Raw genomic sequence first — 21136 nt, 5'->3', positions numbered from 1 at the left:
TACACAGACACTGTATTGTATACTCACCAAAGTCGTAAAATAATGTAAACAGCAAAATAATCACCCCCTAAGCCATCCTATTTACACATGTCAACGGTAAGGTTGCAAACAAGTCTCACAATGTATTGTGGGTGTAGCAGGAACTGAATAACAATGTGACACCCAACACAATGTATGGACCAATATAAGGACTGACACCAATATAACTGGTATCCAATATGTTGGAGAGAAACTTTGACTGAGGAGTTGCAACAGCAGATCTTCAATACCATATCTGGATTCTCTGCCAACTATTACACATGGCAGTACACAATGGAGTACTCCCAGGACACAAGTACTCTCAGTACACAATTCAGTACTCTCATTAAATAATAAAGAACAGTCCATCCAATGCTGGAAATATCTGGGTAAAATACAGGTTCACTCAAAAAAACGAATCATCTCACAAACTGTTTATATACATGTATATGTTGATTAAATTACACCGAAAATATGTCCTCTTTTGGGAGATACATTGTAGAGTAACGGTATATGGCAGTATTGTCATCAGTTATGGCAGATCCCACTAGTGAGAAGGCTTTGTCTCTCTTACTACTGACTTAATCACTGGAGACATAAATCTCAACTGCCTAATTTCATCTCCTAATTTCATTCTGAAAAAAAAAAAAAAAAAAAAAAAAAAAATTAAAATGGCACAACCTTTACTGTTTACATGAGAAGATATGAAACTCTGAAATATATCTTGCATCTATTTAGCATGAGTGTGCCCTTTCTCCTCTATGAGAATTATTAGCGTACAATTAATATTTCCACACAAAAACTTAAAAGGATAAAAAAAATTTATCACTCTTTTTTTCTTCATCACTTGACATATGGTCAAGTCAATGATGCCGCACAGTTTAACACATTCTAAGAAATGCCACCAAGCCACAAATTACTTCTTTGCAAAAACTTAATTCCAAGTTACAACACTGTGTAAAATATGGTATGGATTTACAATTCAATTATTATCAACTACATTTTCAATTTGCAAGCTTTCTCTGATGTAAAAACCTTGTTAATGAATCAGGCCTCCATGACTGGTCAGCAGCACTCACCTGGCACTCAACTGTTCAGTTTATGCATAGTAGTTAGGAGAAACCAGGAGGTCAGTCAAGATGACCAACTGATCATCTGTGAACTTCTGTTTGTGATCATGCCAGTTATCATGATGAGTCCGCCGGAAATTGGACAGCGTTTTCTTCACCGTTAACTGCAACAGTAGAAATATTGTAGCTGGGATATGTCACCTGAGGATAGACTTCCATACAAAGCCACATGCATATATACATGTATAATCAGTACCCAGCTCAATTCAAACTGCCTCATCAGTCCTACAGAAATTTATTTATTTATATATTTGACTGGTGTTTTACGCCGTACTCAAGAATATTTCACTCATACGACGGCGACCAGCAATATGGTGGGGGAAAGCCACAACTGTCTGCAGGTTGCTGCCAGACCTTCCCACATACGGCCAGGGAGGAAGTTCTAAAGAAATTAGCCAGTATTTCCAGCAGCCTACATGTGACTATATTGTGTATGAACATGTAGCTAAATAGAAATCAGCTATACTACCTGTACAGAAATCAGCCAAACTACCTGTACAGATATCAGCTATACTACCTGTACAGATATCAGCCATACTGCCTGTACAGAAATCAGCCATACTACCTGTACAGATATCAGCTATACTACCTGTACAGAAATCAGCCATACTACCTGTACAGATATCAGCTATACTACCTGTACAGAAATCAGCCATACTACCTGTACAGATATCAGCTATACTACCTGTACAGAAATCAGCCATACTACCTGTACAGATATCAGCTATACTACCTGTACAGATATCAGCCATACTGCCTGTACAGATATCAGCTATACTACCTGTACAGAAATCAGCCATACTACCTGTACAGATATCAGCCATACTACCTGTACAGAAATCAGCCATACTACCTGTTCAGAAATCAGCTATACTACCTGTACAGAAATCAGCTACTCTGCCTGTGGAGAAAACATCTGCACTGCCTGTGGAGAAAACAGCTGCACCGCCTGTGGAGAAAACAGCTGCACTGCCGGTGGAGAAATCAGCTGCACTGCCTGTGGAGAAATCAGCTGCACTGCCTGTATAGAAATCAGCAAGACCACCTGTACAGACATCAGCCATACCACCTATATACATATCAGCAAGACCACTTGTATAGACATCAGCCATACCACCTGTATAGAAATCAGCTGCACCACCTGTATAGACATTAGCCATACTATCTGGTGAGAAATCAGCAGTACTCGGTGTGTAGATCTCAGCCAACACAACACAGACTTACCTGTATGGGCTGAGGGTCATTCACATGGTTACTCAGATCCATCAGGATCTGTGGGATGAACTCTGGGACATCATACGGGTAAGCTTGTACACAGGCACTTAGCCCCAGCACCCCAGCATGCCGCTTGATCAGCGCCTCAGTGGGCGCAATCACCTGGGGTGCCTGTCTTTGTCTCTTCTTCAACTTCGTGCTGCTCAACTTCTCAAAGTGATGCTGTGGAGAAATTATAAGGACCAAAATGACCATGATCTCTGTTAATAATGGATCATGTAACCTGATATCTCAGGTGTGCATGTAACCAATATACACAAGACTGATCTTCTCTTGACATTTACTGTCCTGTGCACGGAACTTAGTCATGAAGTTTATTTTTGTTTGTGAAGAATTTAATGTGATGAATGTCCGTGTGTTGTTTATCATGATACTGTTATAGTTTTTAACATGTGACACATTTTGACAAGAAGAGTGCGGGTGACGCATAAATTATCTCTAAGTTTTTCCTGTCCTAGAATCACCAATCTTAAAGTGTCATGAAGAAACACTGAGCCTCACAAAACAGTATACTTATGTAAAATTATGTGGTCATGTTAAAGGCAGCTATAATTTGCATTATCAGCTCATTTGGATCAAAATAAGTTCAACATGTCGTTGTTGTTACAACAGAATTGTGCGTGTAGTACAATCACTGCGAAGCCCTGTATATTAGCATAGCAGTAAGGACACTTCTTAGAAATGTGCTGTTTGTCATATCAGAGGGCTTTTGTACATAAGTTTTAAAGCTATAAAGCTCATGCTATCATCCACAGTTATTAAGATAATTCAATTTGCTCATCGGTATGTTATGCATGGACATCAAAAACAACATTCCAGGAAGAGTTTTTTCCCTTTAAATGTATTATGACTAATGCATAAGACTTGATTTCTGATTCTGTTTATTTGTTTTAATGCTGCAGTCAATCTTTTGTACTTATCACCAAGATAATTTCCAGTCAGACTGTTGCAACAAGTACCAATATCATGTCTTGGACCGGTTACATCCAGTTGTGCAATAAAAGAGGACATAAACAGACACTGATGAAGATAAGAGAACTTGTCCCGAAATATGATGCCTATTAAAGAGAAATGATAAAAAGAAGAATACTGACTGGAAACAAAGGGACTTATTGAATTAAAACTCCAAGAACATACAAATCATGTGATAAATATGATGACCATGACAGCAACTTACCAAAATGTCTTTGTCCATGGTGAGATAGTCACAGTGTAACAGCCCGCTGAGGGTGACAGCTGCCATCTGACGTACCTGTCAAACAAATCACAAATATATGAAATACAATGTACATAAAAAAAAAAATCAATTTTTGATTTTCAAAATATTTCATTAACAAGTCATTCAGTGAATACCGGTTTCTTGCCTGACTGAGCAGTTTGAAAAACTGCATGAAGTTATGTGATGACACATTCAAATACTGATCGCTAAACCAAAAAAAAGTGGAATGATTGACACTGTCATACACATATATTATCCTCTAATTATCAAGTACTAAGATCTTGCCATTAAATCAACAAGAAAGATTGAAATTATTATACTGTCATAACTATCACTGTTTACTGTATGCGTTAGGATTGCAGAGCACTGACTTCATAGGTTATAGAATTGCAAATCAATGCAGTGGTAAAAGACACTGTGGGGGAGTTAGTGCTCAACTTTACCACAGAGGTCTTGGATTTTCAAATCGTGAACGGTATTTGGCAATCCATGTACTATAGGAGGCAATTGCAACCCTGTGAACAGCTGAGCAAAATCAGCTATGAGGTAAACGACTTCCTTGATCTTAGATATGCAAATCACTACCGCTTATGTACTATGGGTGGCCACTGCAACCCTAAGACTTCCTAAGGAAAGCTAAAAAACTGTAATTTATGCAAATCACTCACTAAATTTATGTATTTGTTCATTTCACTGAAGTCTTATGCCATACTCAGGGCACCCAGCTTGACCTCATATTATCTGGCACAATCTGTCAGCATTCTGGAATAGTTAGTTCCTCATATTATGATTTCTTTATTTTTTTCCACCTGGTGCTCATCTAGAACCATTACATATTTATGTCTTTAATGGGTAGCTGTGCTGTTTTAATACCTAAAATGACAGAACACCAGTTGGGTTACCTCCCTTACCTCCAGCTGTTCATCACAGAGAAGCCTGAGCACCAACTCCCTGATTTGCCGAATGATGTGAGGCTGGTTGAAGGTGAAGAAGTTACAGAACACCATTACCTGCAGATAGCCAAGTATGGAAGACCGCGAGTGCCAGGAGGGCATCTCGGACACCTGTGTGAACAACCGCAGAAAACACAACATACAGTACCTGCGAGGGCTGATATCTGTTACTCAAAGCAATGATGTGTGAAACTTTTTAGCATATCTATTACTGCATATGCACAGGCTCAATGGCACCAGTTCATTTAGGTCTTATCAGATTTTGCGTTATATTAAGGGAACTTCAAAACAAGGCCACACTGTACCATATACTCTAGTGGACCTAACATTTTTAACTGCCATGACTAGGTTACTCATTCTGCTGGAATCTGGATTCTTTTAATGTAAAGAAGATGTTTTGTGCCTTTATCTTTTTTTTTTTTTAGATTAGGTGGTATCCTACTTTGTGTTTTGCAACCAAAATATTTTATTTAATATCTTTTCTTACCTTTAAAAATGCACTTCTAAAGCAAATGTATGTCAAAATAGATGAAGAAGATTTAGAATTAAAGTTCCAGTTTTTGGTTGCATAAAACAATTTAAAATACAAGAGCCTTGCCAGGTGAGACAGCTATCGTTGAACACCCACCTCCTGTACAGTCCTGATAGCCACAGGGATGAGCTCTGGCTGGATGAGGGCCTGGGACATGTAAGCCATCACTACAGAGCAGGAGGTCATCAGCTCATCGTCAGCCGTTTCCTTCTCCACAGCACAGATCTGAAATACCACACAACATCCAGCAACACAAGAAATTTAGACTGCGCATGTACACGAAGCATTATGCTCTTGGTTTATCCAAGTCCTATGACAACCTAGAAACAGGTCCAGACACCAAGAGTTATGCTCTTGGTTTATCCAAATCCTGTAACAGCCTAGAAACAAGTCCAGACACCAAGAGTTATGCTCTTGGTTTATCCAAGTCTTATGACAGCCTAGAAACAGGTCCAGACACCAAGAGTTATGCTCTTGGTTTATCCAAGTCTTATGACAGCCTAGAAACAGGTCCAGACACCAAGAGTTATGCTCTTGGTTTATTCAAGTCCTATCACAGCCTAGAAACAGGTCCAGGCACCAAAAGTTATGCTCTTGGTTTATTCAAGTCCTATCACAGCCTAGAAACAGGTCCAGACACCAAAAGTTATGCTCTTGGTTTATTCAAGTCCTATCACAGCCTAGAAACAGGTCCAGACACCAAAAGTTATGCTCTTGGTTTATCCAAGTCTTATGACAGCCTAGAAACAGGTCCAGACACCAAGAGTTATGCTCTTGGTTTATTCAAGTCCTATCACAGCCTAGAAACAGGTCCAGACACCAAAAGTTATGCTCTTGGTTTATTCAAGTCCTATCACAGCCTAGAAACAGGTCCAGACACCAAAAGTTATGCTCTTGGTTTATCCAAGTCTTATGACAGCCTAGAAACAGGTCCAGACACCAAAAGACAGATGATGATGAGCACTTACGATTGGTAGAAGAGCGAACAGTTCCTCTGTACAGGTGATGAACATACGACCCAGGCTTGCACTCAACCACTTTAGAACTGAAAAACATTCAATGTCTGCATTCTTCAACTTTTCCTTCTAATGTAATAAAGCACCATTTTCTGTATGTCATATATGTAATCTATACACATGGATAAAGCAGAGAAAACAGTGCTGTCATGTGTGGATATTGAACATACGTAAATGGGTGATTTTAATGCTGACACAAAATTGATTCACTTACTTTGTTTGATTGATATTTCATGCTCTACTATTGTGAATATACTAACATTCAGGATACTTCACTTATACAACAGCAGCCAGCACTATGGTGGGAGGAAACTGGGAAACACCCACGACCAACGACAGGGGGCTGACAGACCTTCCTACGTACGACCAGAGAGGAAGCCAGCATGAGATGGACTTGAACTTACAGTGACAAAATGGATGAATGAAGAAAAATTATATACAGGTTAAAACATACGTTGTTGTCCAACTCGCAATTAAATCTTAACTACACTTTCTTTTACAATTACCCCAGCCGTAGGAAAGAATCTATCTCAGAAAGCCATTTGTGTAAACACAGTTCTACTGCCTCCATCTCCACTGGGCTGTCTTACAAGCTGCATTTGCCTCTCTCCGCCTAACCTGTGTTAAACAGCCATATGGTCACATTTGCACAGACCTGTCTTGCACAGCCGTATTGCTTCCCTACTCCTAACCTGTGTTATACAGCCATATGGTCACACTTGCACAGACCTGTCTTGAAAAGCCATATTGCCTCTCTCCCCCTAACCTGTGTTATACAGCCATATTGTCACATTTGTACAGACCTGTCTTGAAAAGCTGTATTGCCTCTCTCCCCCTAACCTGTGCTATACAGCCATATTGTCACATTTGTACAGACCTGTCTTGAAAAGCCATATTGCCTCTCTCCCCCTAACCTGTGTTATACAGCCATATGGTCACATTTGCACAGACATGTCTTGCACAGCCGTATTACTTCCCTACTCCTAACCTGTGTTATACAGCCATATGGTCACATTTGTACAGACCTGTCTTGAAAAGCAGTATTGCCTCCCTACTCCTAACCTGTGTCATACAGCCATATTGTCACATTTGTACAGACCTGTCTTGAAAAGCCGTATTGCCACCGTTCTCTCCTCATTTTCTTCCTTATGGTTCTCCATTTCCATCAAATCCTCCTTAGAACCTCCACTATCCTCATCTGGGGTGACTAGATGTAAAAAACACCTGTCAATATTGGCTACAGTATATTTTGTAATGACAGTAAATAAAAATTTCAACACATCACATAGTTTTTGTCAAACCATCATCTAGCCAAAATTTGCCAGAAATACTCATAGCAATATTTCATCGCACAAAAGTTTCCTTTTTGAAACATACAGTTACATTACCTAGATTTAAAAGAAAACCACAAAATTTCATTGGAAATGTTCTACAACAATAGCAACAAAGCGACATATAACCATGGCTGTTAACCCTAACACAGGGTCACCTTGAGAATCTGCCAGCTTGGGACTGTTCTCTGGTGTTAAGGTCTTCAGGCACTCCAGCTGGGGTAGGACATACTGTAAGAGTTCACTCCTCTTGGGGTTGTCTGTGGGGGCGCCACCAGGAATCACGTAGTCATACAGGAAGATGTTAGACAGAAGGCTGGAACACATATCAACACACATAAACGTAAACAGACACAAATAAGTACATATAAACACGTTCAAACACATACAAACACATACATCTACAAACACATACTGTAGAAAGGGTGAGGGACTCACTCATACTCATTACAATACCAGAGTCACAATATTTCTCTGTCCTATGAAAATCGAACCATAACTCTGCTTACACACACAGGTCTTCTTCGTCAACGACATCATTAAAGTGTTGGCACCAAACTATACAATTCTTGGTTACTTGGAACATGTATGACACAAGTGATCAGTGTCTGACACTGTCAACCAGCTTCAGGCGGGTAAATATCATCAAGAACTCTGAACCTGTTGTCTATCATGGTCATTGGTCACTCACCCTCCCAGTCTGTCACGGACGTTCTTGTAGGGGTGAGCCAGATGTGGACTGAGGGAGTTGAACAGACGCCTCAGGATTTCTGGTATTCTCCACTCCTGCTGTACTATCGCATGCTGGATGATGAACAGACGGCTGTGAAGTACAAGAAAATGGTTGTGAGAATAATCGTGAAGGGTAAATCGTGTCAACAGCACACACATTCCTCATAAATAAAAACTCCAGCCTACAACTGATCAGAGGTAATCCCATGCTCTGTGGTTTGTACATACAGTCAAACTTGTTGTATGCGGTCAGTGAAGGGACACGTAAAAAGTGGCCGCATATGACAGTTGGCCACATAAGACAGGTTGTGAAGACCAAACCAAATGACAACTGAATTAAGTTTCAGGAAATCTACACATGTAGGCCTACATAATAATCTTACACATAATTGTTAAAGCACTAATCTGGTCAGCTATATAAATTTCATAGAAATATGACAATTGTGGTAAAATAATAACTCAATAATTTCAAGTTTTGTGGGGTAGATCTATGGACGTCACGCATTTAACAGCCGATTATAGAAAGAGTTTCAGATGAGGGCACACATGACAGGAGAACTTTCTTCCCATCATTCTCAAGCCCTAGAAAGCCATGTGCTAGTTTGGCCTACGTAGGTATAAATTACTATTCTAACAAAGTTTTGGACTGTAAATGACAGACCGCTGAGATGTTCATTCATATTTGCCAGTGAAACAACAACAACATGTACGAGTGAAGGAAGACAAATTTCTCCATGTGTCTGGTACAGGCAATATTTTGGCCACGCGAAATGAAAACACAACACCATTTGCCTGCAAAGATAATGGCCAAGCAAGCCAGATAATTTGTCAAAGAAACCATTCATGGGAGGAACCACAGGAGGTCAGATTATATCCGAGTTTGCCCCCTCTTCATAGCATTCATAGCTGGGACCTCAGCATGGACCTAATCCACTGCCACAGTGCAGGGCTGTCCGGACAATAACCAGCTAGGCCTGATTAAAGAACGGTAAATTTCAGTGCTACTGACCAATAATGTTCACACTTCACTTATCATCGCAAAGTGGCAGGTTGTAACTTTTAATCACTACAAACTATTGAAGTCGGCAATCATCATTACTGTTGAAAGTCTCGGCCGCTCAAGACAGGCTGATATAGAATTTGGTGGCAAAATATATTGGTCCCTGGATGCTTTGGACAGGTGACCCCATATTACAGGTCGTTTAACATGGAAAATTGTTTGGTCACGGCAGATGGACGCTGATTACAGGTGGTTGTAGGTACAGGTTTGACCGTATATAATACAAACATGGTAATAGAAATGGTTAAACAGCAGTGCTTGTCCTTCAGGCTTGAGCACAAGTAATACAGACATACCTGGCATCCCCAAAAGACCCCCCATTCCCCGTCAGCACTGACTCCATGACTAGTTTGAACATCCAGGTCAACTTGCGCGGATCACGGCTCTCCTGGTGTGGTAGAAATAAACAAGAAGCTGCACATCAAACACCCGGTATATTATATGTATGTATGTATGTACAACGCCTCACATGTGGGTAAATGATTACGGTTTAATAGTGCCACCTCAGGAGTACTGAAGCCACATCGTAGGAGACTATACACTGAAGAAGAGACAAGGTAAGGTATTGCTTTTGGTACAGATTTTTCACCTGAAGGGAAACTAAATGACAAAAGATTCTGTACAGGTGTATTAACTCTAAGAGAAGATTGTAAGCTTGTCACAGTGGTAAAGCTTGTCACAGTGGTAAAGCTTGTCAAGCTTGTTGCAGTGGTAAAGATTGTCACAGTGGTAAAGCTTGTCGCAGAGGTAAAGCTTGTCAAGCTTGTCACAGTGGTAAAGCTTGTCAAGCTTGTCACAGTGGTAAAGCCTGTCACAGTAGTAAAGCTTGTCAAGCTTGTCACAGAGGTAAAGCTTGTCAAGCTTGTCACAGTGGTAAAGCTTGTCAAGCTTGTCACAGTAGTAAAGCTTGTTGCAGTACACACATACTTTTGGTAATCAACAGATAGGTCATGAAATACGTCTAACACTTCAAACACACCAAGTTTTAGGGACTAGAAACATTTTATATAAGTCCCAGAATCAACCAATCAAGTAATCAACCACCTTCTCTTCAAGACTTACACAAATGACACTGAAGAATGATCCCCAGTCATCCATGGTTTCCACTGTGATATTCACCAAGGCCTTCTTCAGGATGTCTCCTGCCCAGTCCCACATTGGGCGCAGCTGTTCAGGAAAGAAACACTGGCATGAGTGACATCATCATATTAGAAATAATTGTTTACAGCAGCATCTGATGCTTTTTTTTTCAATTTGATACGATTGGTCAAAGTTCACATATAGCAAGCTGAACCAGAAATGTGTCTAACATGAGGTTCTGTGGATATATAAATTACATTAAAAATTTAAAAGCAAGAAGGTAGTACAGGTAAATAATCACAAAGGCTGGGTGGGAAGGGTGTGCCAACCTTGTCGTAAGGCCAGTGCTTTGAGCCACGGATGATACCAGCCAGCACCTCCATGGCACACCGCTGACTGCTTTCGTGTTTCTCATGGCTCCTGTCTGTCACCAAACGCTCCACACCTGGCTTGAACTTCTCCAGAAACATGTCCCCAAAGTTACGGAATATACCCTGAAAGGACACTTCATCAGCTGAGCAACAGGTGTAACATTCACTGCAATACATGTCCCCAAAGTTACAGAATATACCCTGAAAGGACACTTCATCAGCTGAGCAACAGGTGTAACATTCACTGTAATACATGTCCCCAAAGTTACAGAATATACCCTGAAAGGACACTTCATCAGCTGAGCAACAGGTGTAACATTCACTGAAATACTGTATCCAATTAGCCCATACACATGTAAATGTGATATCGATGCAACAAACCTAACCTCCTCATTTATTATTATAAATTTGATTTTAATAGCTTAATTTGATGTACCTTTTAAAGAAAAAAACATTAAATACTTTGCCTACATGTACAAGTGCCAAATTCCTAATGGGGAATCACTACATGTACAATCCTGTTATGTTTAAGAGTGTGCTGATTTATACAGATTGTGCTTGAACAACTGTCCAGTTTATGAAATGACTGATAAACTACAACTTATGCTTTCATTACTCCATCACACTTTTATGGGCTATGTATGTATTTATTCAGTCCCTAATACAATATAATAGATTAAAGATTCAGTACTGACCTTGAACAAGGTCACATGTTTCCCTTCAAACTTGTCCTTTCCCTTGTGTTCCTCGAGTGACATGAAGTCAAGCAGCTTGTCCACAAACTGCTGGTCATTGAGGGCGGTGTAGATGACAAGTTCCCCAGGGGTCAACTCCTCAGCAGTGCGGTCTACCTTAGGCTGCTCTTCATACCCAGCATACACAGACAGCTGGCTGCAATCATACATGTATATATACATACATCATTTACTACATGTTAACACTGGGCACAAGCCAATGTACCATATCCTGTATGATGTGACAATTCTTTACTGCATATATTACAATTCTGGTTAGTGGAATGGGTACCAAATGTGCCTGAAAGATGTCTTTTAACATGAAGTTGTGCAAAAGCCGTACTGCAATGCTTCTGGACGTTCATCTACATGCATAGCAGCAAGGTTTATGGCAGGAATTTAAACTCCATACTGATTCAAATGTAACAAATCTTTAAGCAGTACTGACAAAACAGATACTTCAACATTAACCCTACCTCGGCCACTGATAATATCCCCAATGTGTTTTATCTACAAACACAATACGGTTCCAGGCCTCTTTGGAAAGAGGCACGTCAGACTTTGGATACATATGCCACGAGTTGTCTACCCTGCCCCCAGGTACGATTTGCCCATTACGAGGGGCTCCACATATACTGAAGGGGTCTACTTTGATTTTCTTATGCGGTCTTTTGAGCTGCTTCTGTATTGCAGACACTGCCCCAATTGCGAGCTGTGGAAGGACAAAGCAGAGCAACAATGAATAGACATACGCAAGTCACTTGTGTTAACAAATCAGTTCATGTTCCAGGTCATAAACTTTGTAATACCCAAAATATGTTTCTGAACTCCATTTAAAACACAACAGAACCACAAGAGCTATTCTGTTCACTATTATGCACAGTAAGGTACATTCAGAGACTCAAATATTCAACACCATGGACGGAAAGCAAATCTACATCACTAATTAGAATCCGTTAACAAGACAGGCCAAATATATTCCACAAGATTTGATCCTACGATACCATGACATAAACCACAAATGACAGTACTTCTCTGATGCCAACCGTTATGTCTGTAACAATCTTATTAACATGTGAGCTGTAGCTTGCGAGTCCAAAGATAGGTTGTTGGGTGAACTCAGGGTGCAGGCTCACCTTCCTGACCCTCAGAGAGTCATCAGCTAGACGCTTTGTGAACAGTAAGATGACAGACGGGGGAGGTGGAACGTCATGACGCAGCATCAAGGTTAACAGCTCCATCGCGATCTCCACAAACTTCCAACGCCTGCAGCAAATTTTCTTTATCAGTATTTGCTGACCAGAAAGCATTCTCCATAGCTTACATGCTGATTATATCCTAATATTGTACTATTAAGTTTTAGCACATTTCACTCTTTATCGGTACGCAAGCTCTACAAAGTATTGCAATCAAAGGATAATTTACAAAAAAAAATTCACACAGAATTCAAACATTTTCAAATTAATTGACAAAAAAGACTGTCAAGAAAAAAACTGCTTGCATAAGTACTAGGAAACTTTGGTCAAAGTGAGTGTGAATACATTACATGGACATATGGTGTATACGAGGTGGCTAATGGAGACCTGTACACAGCAGAAGCTGCATGTTTGGAAGACACACAGATCTAACAGATAAGGGATCAAAAGAAAACTTACAGTTTTCCTCCTTCAACTAGCTCCACCAAGTCATCTACCAGCTTCCTATATAGCCTACAAGAGAAGAAAACATGTTAACAACCCATATGCTGTTCACGTAAACGCTTATTCCTGATGGTGTTTGTAAAGTTACAAACTTTCCCATATGTGACACATGCACTTGGATGTCGAACTGGTGGAAGACCAGTTTTCATCAATAAATCTAAGACTACACAGAATACACTGCCATTACACAGAACTTGCTAAAGGCCTGCTAAACCCCACAACTCATGTGTTGCGCGAAACATGTTGCGTGCTGCTTTTTCATCTGTGACATTTTAGATCTACCCACTGTGACATTGCACTGTGGGTGCTGCAGTGCAATGTCTAGCATCACTGAATTGACTTAATACGTCCCACTTCAGACTTCTGCAGGTATCCGATTGTCAAGAGCTAGTTATGGCAATAACTATAGCCATGTTCCCCATTTTTTGGAAATATTTCAGTCCTAGACAATGTCTACATTTATAGATGGAGAAAAATAGTCACAACACGACTGTCAATATCCAACTTCATAAAATACACTTGTTGTTGAGCTAGCAATCATTGAATGGAAGGACTATGTACGTTACCTGCTGGCTGTAGTGTTCCTCTGCTCCTCACCAGCCAAGCCAGCTGTGATCTGATCCTCTGAAGGCGGTAAGCCTGAGGGTTTGGGGCAGGCGGATTGGCTGAGGGCCAAAGCATCGGACACACTGCTAGAGCTCACCTGAAGTATACAGTATCAAACTTACAGGTAAGAATCACAACTCTGGATTTACTCAATTACATTTACACTCATAGGAGACATCTTCGTCACAAGGTAACTGCATACATCAGACAAGGGTAAAAAGCCTAACGAATGTGATTTAGCCAGAATCTAGTGACCCTAGAGTAAGAAGTTTTGTACTGCTCCCAAATTTCAAAACTTGCTGTTAAACTATTCATGTCAGTTGGGTTTGTGATTTTGTTCAGAATTAAGACACGTATTAGTTAGGCAAGTTAATCTGTTATAGTCATACTTTTGATGAAAAATATTCAAACAAGTGTTGGGTCCTATTCTACAAAACAATAATAGGCTAAAATAAAAGTATTCACCTGGGCCCATTTGTTCACAAGTATTAGGATTTAAGCGCAGTATTAACGTTAATCCTGGCTAAAGTGCCAGTTACTTTGCATTAGGATGAGACCGGTAAGATGAGATATAGTGGGATGAGACACGGTAGGATGAGATATGGTAGAATGAGATATGGCAGGATGAGACATGGCAGGATGAGATTTAAGCCTGACTTAACTTTAATATACTTTTGAACAACTGGTTCCTGGGGTCAATTTCAGTGTCATTCTTCTTTTGCACCTAGTTTATTTTCACAGTTTATAGTTGCACATTAAGTGCAAGGTGGGGTTTACTTAGCTAAAATGTGCTTCATGAAATTGGGGCCATGGCAACATGTCTTTAAAATATTTAGCCCTGGTAGTTGTAATTATCTAACCTTACAACTGCGCTGAGTAACCAGGCACTGAGACGGATCACCTGCCTTCATCAGACCGACGCCTACCTTAGAGATGATGGTGACTGTCTCAAAGTTCTTGCAGATCTTGTTCATGATGTCATCTATCAGTTTGAGGATGGAAGGCTTTTCGGAGTGCTGGGAGGTGACCAGGGCTGGCCAGATCTGACCCAGGCTCTCCCAGTTCCTCTTTATGGCCATACACTGCTTCCCATTACCCAGCAACAGGAACAAAGAACCCTGACAAAACAGGAACAAAGAACCTTGACAAAACAGGAACAAAGAACCCTGACAAAACAGGAACAAACAACACTGACAAACAGGAATAAAGACTGCTGACAAAACAGGAACAAAGAACCTTGACAAAGCAAGAACCTTGACCAAAGAAGAACAAAGACACCTGGCAACACAACCGCATATAACTGCAGTACATGACCAATAACTGAAACTTGTGAAGACAATTACCGCAATGATTCCTTATTTAATACGTTTACATTTATTGACTTTTGAACCATCAGATAGGCTTTAGCAAAGGATGTTTGCAGTTATACTCCATTTCATCAGAAAAGTTGTATAACAACATATTAAACAAGAAGATTCTTTCAAAGAGAATTCAAACAGCTGGGTTACTGTAGTGAACAGATCTCACCAAGCTTCACCAGGTCAGTATTTAGTGATTTCTGCCATTGCACATCTGCACACTGCTTGCTATTATATCTTAATTAAGTCTCAGAACGGTTTAAGGCCAGTATTCATTATTTATTTGATTGGTGTATTCTGCTGCACATAAGAATATATCACTTCTACAAGGGCGGCCAGAATTATGGTGGGAGGAAACGGGGATGGGCCTGGAGGGGAAGCCAGCAAGAAAGGTACTTGAACTCACAATGACCACATTGGTGAGAGGCCCCAAGACAATTGTGTGGCACTAGCACGTTAACCACTAGGCCACTAAGGCCCTTCAGCCAATATTTAAACATCACAAAAAACAAAAAATTTTGTTAATGTTCTTTCCTTCAAAGAATAATAGGACTGTTTCAGTGTTGACATAAAGTTGTACCTTAAACTTGTACTCTGGAATCTCCGGGTCATCCTTCAGCCCAGACAGAATATCAGAGAGCAGACAGCGGTACGAGTACGGGAACTCATAGAAACCCACAATAAGTGAGGCCTGGGCTTTCTTCCGTACCTGACAAAGAAACACATCATGATTTATACACAATGTATCTGAATCGTCCCCTTCACCGCAAGCATATCATCACATCAATTGTTCATGTATGGGTTTTTTTTTCCTGATTTGTAAGTCTTAATGACAAGGCTATATCTGACTTCATCTAATCACCACAAACATAATATAATGTCTACAAGACACATTCAGTATTGGTTCCCTGCGATAAGCATCTCGTGGGTTATCATTTTCACCTCTCACATAATGCTCTACATAATGCTTATGAGCTTTTGTTTTCACACTCACACACACAAATAAAGGCATGATGAACTGCTATAAAAGGCTTGACACACGCACTCAGGTGATGTTTTAACTCTCCACTATTTGGTTTTTGTGTGGTACAATAGTTCTTATGCAATACAACCCGCTGAATGCCAAACCATGGAGAATGAAACAACATATCTTGACTCATACTGTAGGCCTGAAGCTGTGATTTAGCACACATTTGTACCCTCGCTGGCAGGGTTTCATTCTTTGAAATAATGATTGGAAAGAAGGAAAGCAGGGTGCAATGATGTTTTTAAGAAAGGCAGCAGGGCACAGTTTAATAAGGGCAGACCGCTGCTTCCCACCAAAAATGTCAAGCGAGAAAACTAAATGTATTTTCATTTTGTCGTTAGGTTGATGAGTTCAGGATAAAGGAAAAGTCAACATGAATAACTGAACATTACCAATTTCTTTCCAAGACTAACCTCAAGATACAGCAGCCACCTATACATGGCAATACTACACTGATTGACCATACCTCACTGTATCTACTGAGTGCCAGCATGAGCAAATCCTTCAGCAGAATCACATGTGACTCCGTTATTGTGGAGCCTGTGCTGGACAGCAGCCTCATCTGCAAACATACACAGAGGATAACATGTATGATGTATAAAACAACCCGCAGTGAGGAATACATGTGCACGGAATACCCTCAGTTTGAACTCTCAGGGCTCTTCCTGGGTTAAGTTATCTCACTGCTGTCAGGGTATGAAGTATTAATGCCACAAGCTAATCCAGCTATTGATAAGTTTTATACTAGCCTCCAGTCTTATTTACACAAGCCTTACCTCATTTTGTAGCTGCACCCTGTCCACCAGCAGAGCTCTGATGTGATGTTTACTGCCATGCAGCTGAATACCAAAAAGGAGAGAACAGGGAATAAACAAAATAAACAAAAGGAGATCACACTTTTTTCTTCACAGTACCAACAGTATAGGAATATGAGTATATTCACAATGGCAACAGTAATGGAATATGAGTATCTTTACAGTGGCAACAGTAAAAGAATATCAGTATCTTCACAATGGCAACAGTAAAAGAATATCAGTATCTTCACAGTGGTAACAGTAAAAGAATATCAGTATCTTCACAATGGCAACAGTAAAAGAATATGAGTATCTTCACAGTGGCAACAGTAAAAGAATAGGAGTATAAATCTTGAAAGGTGTCATTTACATTATTGAAGGTGACATGCTGATGAGTTTCATAATTTTTGTCTCGTCCTCTAACTCTTACTCTACATACCTTACGCTCTAATCCTTACTTTACATACCTTATCGCCTAATCCTTACTTCACATACTTTATCCCCTAATCCTTACTTCACATACTTTATCCCCTAATCCTTACTTCACATGCCTTATTCTCTAACCCTTACTTTACATACCTTGTCCTCTAATCCTTACTTCACACACCTTATCCTCTAACCCTTACTCTAAATACCTTATCCTCCAACCCTTACTTTACATAACTTATCCTCTAATCCTTATTTTACATACCTTATCCTCTAACATTTACTTTACATACCTTATCCTCTAACCCTTACTCTACATATCTTATGCTCTAATCCTTACTTTACATAACTTATCCTCTAATCCTTATTTCACATACATTATCCTCTACCCCTTACTTTACATGCCTTATCCTCTAACCCTTACTTTACATACTTTATCCTCTAATCCTTACTCCACATACCTTATCCTCTAATCCTTACTCCACATACCTTACCCTCTAATCCTTACTTTACATACATTATCCTCTAACCTTTACTTACATTATCCTCTAACCTTTACTTTATCTTATCCTTTAACCCTTACTTTACATACCTTATCCTCTAACCCTTACTTTACATACCTTATCCTCTAACCCTTACTTTACATACCTTATCCTCTAACCCTTACTTTACATAACTTATCCTCTAACCCTTACTTTACATAACTTATCCTCTAACCCTTACTTTACATACCTTATCCTCCAACCCTTACTTTACATAACTTATCCTCTAACCCTTACTTTACATATCTTATCCTCTAACCCTTACTTTACATACCTTATCCTCTAATCCTTTCTTCACTACCTGGAAACTCTTCCACCTGCCATCAAAGTCATCTTTTTTAGCTCCATGGAAAAATAGGACTGCATTGTAAATCTGTGAGCAAAAAACCTCATGTTAACACACAGTTACACATCACTAAGCCCATCACAGTAAATATCCCAAAACAAAACCTCCTCTTAACACACAGTTACACATCACAAAACCCATCACGGTAAATATCCCAGTACAAAACCTCCTCTTAACACACAGTTACACATCACAAAGCCCAACCCAGTCGATCTCCCAGTATAAAACCTCCTCTTAACATACAGTTACACATCACAAAGCCCATCACAGTAAATATCCCAGTACAAAACCTCCTCTTAACATACAGTTACACATCACAAAGCCCATCACAGTAAATATCCCAGAACAAAACCTCCTCTTAACATACAGTTACACATCACAAAGCCCATCACAGTAAATATCCCAGTACAAAACCTCCTCTTAACATACAGTTACACATCACAAAGCCCATCACAGTAAATATCCCAGTACAAAACCTCCTCTTAACATACAGTTACACATCACAAAGCCCATCACAGTAAATATCCCAGAACAAAACCTCCTCTTAACATACAGTTACACATCACAAAGCCCATCACAGTCGATCTCCCAGAACAAAACCTCCTCTTAACATACAGTTACACATCACAAAGCCCATCACAGTAAACATCCCAGTACAAAACCTCCTCTTAACATACAGTTACACATCACAAAGCCCATCACAGTAAATATCCCAGTACAAAACCTCCTCTTAACATACAGTTACACATCACAAAGCCCATCACACTCGATCTCCCAGTACAAAACCTCCTGTTAACACACAGTTACACATCACTAAGCCCATCACAGTAAATATCCCAGAACAAAACCTCCTCTTAACATACAGTTACACATCACAAAGCCCATCACAGTCGATCTCCCAGAACAAAACCTCCTGTTAACATACAGTTACACATCACAAAGCCCTTCCCAGTAAATATCCCAGAACAAAACCTCCTGTTAACACACAGTTACACATCACAAAGCCCATCACAGTCGATCTCCCAGAACAAAACCTCCTCTTAACACACAGTTACACTTCACCAAGCCCATCACAGCAAATATCCCAGAACAAAACCTCCTGTTAACACACAGTTACACATCACAAAACCCATCACAGTCGATCTTCCGGTACAAAACCTCCTGTTAACATACAGTTACACATCACAAAGCCCATCACAGTAAATATCCCAGTACAAAACCTGCTGTTAACACACAGTTACACATCATAAAGCCCATCACGGTAAATATCCCAGAACAAAACCTCCTCTTAACATACAGTTACACATCACAAAGCCCATCACAGTAAATATCCCAGAACAAAACCTCCTGTTAACATAAAGTTACACATCATAAAGCCCATCACAGTCGACCTCCCAGAACAAAACCTCCTCTTAACACACAGTTACACATCACAAAGCCCATCACAGTAAATATCCCAAAACAAAACCTCCTCTTAACACACAGTTACACATCACAAAGCCCATCACAGTAAATATCCCAGTACAAAACCTCCTCTTAACATACAGTTACACATCACAAAGCCCATCACACTCGATCTCCCAGAACAAAACCTCCTGTTAACACACAGTTACACATCACAAAACCCATCACAGTAAATATCCCAGAACAAAACCTCCTCTTAACATACAGTTACACATCACAAAGCCCATCACAGTCGATCTCCCAGAACAAAACCTCCTCTTAACACACAGTTACACTTCACAAAGCCCATCACAGCAAATATCCTAGAACAAAACCTCCTCTTAACACACAGTTACACGTCACAAAGCCCAACACAGTCGATCTTCCAGAACAAAACCTCCTGTTAACATACAGTTACACATCACAAAGCCCATCACAGCAAATATCCCAGTACAAAACCTCCTGTTAACATACAGTTACAAATCACAAAGCTCATCACAGTCAACATCACAGTAAACGACGTCTACTGCAAACATCATGTTAATCTCCACAAAACATATCACATAAGATCTATGCAACAAACATACAACCTTAAAACTACTGAGCCATTTCTTAAACAAACAGACAAATCATGACTTTCACATGCTAAGAACAAACATGTACTGTCTTCTGAATAAAAATGTAACATGGGCCAAAACCAGTCACATGACCTTTAAAACAATTTTTTAAAAAATACGAACTACAGTAAAACTGTTTGGGATATGACTTACTGATAGCAGTTTGAAGAGTCCTTTTGTATCATCTTCACAGCTTGCCAGCATAAAACCTGAAGAGGGACATACATGGGTATTGAAACAACATTACAGGTTCAGCCTAAGGGTTGTTATACGCGTATTCCAATCCATATGAACAAATGGAAGGTGTCTGAAAGCCTCTACAACCACATTGTACATGATTATAATTATTATGATCAGATTAAAAGTTACATTTCCACATTACAATACAGAACCTTGTCCCAAGTTACAGTTGTATTACTCACTCAGAAGTGGCCTGATTGCCTCAATTACTGCTTCTCGCACATTCTTCCCATCCAGAGTTATCACTTCAAAGGTAGACAAATCATAAAACATGACACGTAAAACATCATGTAATATATAGCATTGTACATAAACAGTGATCTCTCAAAATAATAATTAAAGTTAAAATAAAACACTCATTCTGAGGTATGGCTAAACCTGCAGAGAATAAAATAATGCACACAAAAGTGTGTATATATGTATGTATAATATCAATCCTGTAATTTTATAGCACTATCAAACTGTGTGACATCCTTTAACACATATGCACCAGGAGAGGCATAATTCAGCCAAATCTACATCACATACTTGATTTATCTAGTATCGCTTCTACCTGAACACAAAAATCACCAACATAGACTTGTTC

At 39.8% G+C, this 21136-nt stretch overlaps 1 protein-coding gene across 1 annotated transcript in view; it reads right to left on the bottom strand.

Moving 5' to 3' along the window:
* Positions 1–515: 515 nt before the first annotated feature.
* The window catches only part of LOC135468506 (proteasome activator complex subunit 4-like), a 44651-nt gene continuing 24030 nt past the window's right edge, over positions 516–21136 (bottom strand). Inside the window, exons 23-47 of the mRNA XM_064746793.1 lie at positions 20733–20795; positions 20464–20519; positions 18179–18277; positions 16919–16981; positions 16609–16704; positions 15696–15824; positions 14684–14875; positions 13718–13854; positions 13107–13160; positions 12588–12717; positions 11928–12163; positions 11413–11608; positions 10676–10840; positions 10329–10433; positions 9563–9654; positions 8166–8297; positions 7633–7790; positions 7243–7350; positions 6096–6172; positions 5224–5352; positions 4554–4706; positions 3601–3675; positions 2373–2585; positions 1098–1252; positions 516–653 (exon numbers count right to left, since the gene is read on the bottom strand). Of these exons, the coding sequence (XP_064602863.1) occupies positions 1118–1252; positions 2373–2585; positions 3601–3675; positions 4554–4706; positions 5224–5352; positions 6096–6172; positions 7243–7350; positions 7633–7790; positions 8166–8297; positions 9563–9654; positions 10329–10433; positions 10676–10840; positions 11413–11608; positions 11928–12163; positions 12588–12717; positions 13107–13160; positions 13718–13854; positions 14684–14875; positions 15696–15824; positions 16609–16704; positions 16919–16981; positions 18179–18277; positions 20464–20519; positions 20733–20795 (2993 nt within the window). The 3' untranslated portion in view covers positions 516–653; positions 1098–1117. The remainder of the gene's footprint in view (positions 654–1097; positions 1253–2372; positions 2586–3600; positions 3676–4553; positions 4707–5223; positions 5353–6095; positions 6173–7242; positions 7351–7632; positions 7791–8165; positions 8298–9562; positions 9655–10328; positions 10434–10675; positions 10841–11412; positions 11609–11927; positions 12164–12587; positions 12718–13106; positions 13161–13717; positions 13855–14683; positions 14876–15695; positions 15825–16608; positions 16705–16918; positions 16982–18178; positions 18278–20463; positions 20520–20732; positions 20796–21136) is intronic.

Source organism: Liolophura sinensis, chromosome 6 (genome assembly GCF_032854445.1).
Source record: "Liolophura sinensis isolate JHLJ2023 chromosome 6, CUHK_Ljap_v2, whole genome shotgun sequence".
NCBI lineage: Eukaryota > Metazoa > Mollusca > Polyplacophora > Chitonida > Chitonidae > Liolophura > Liolophura sinensis.
The sequence above is the reverse complement of the archived record's forward strand: the minus strand, read 5'-3'. Positions and strand labels throughout refer to the sequence as shown.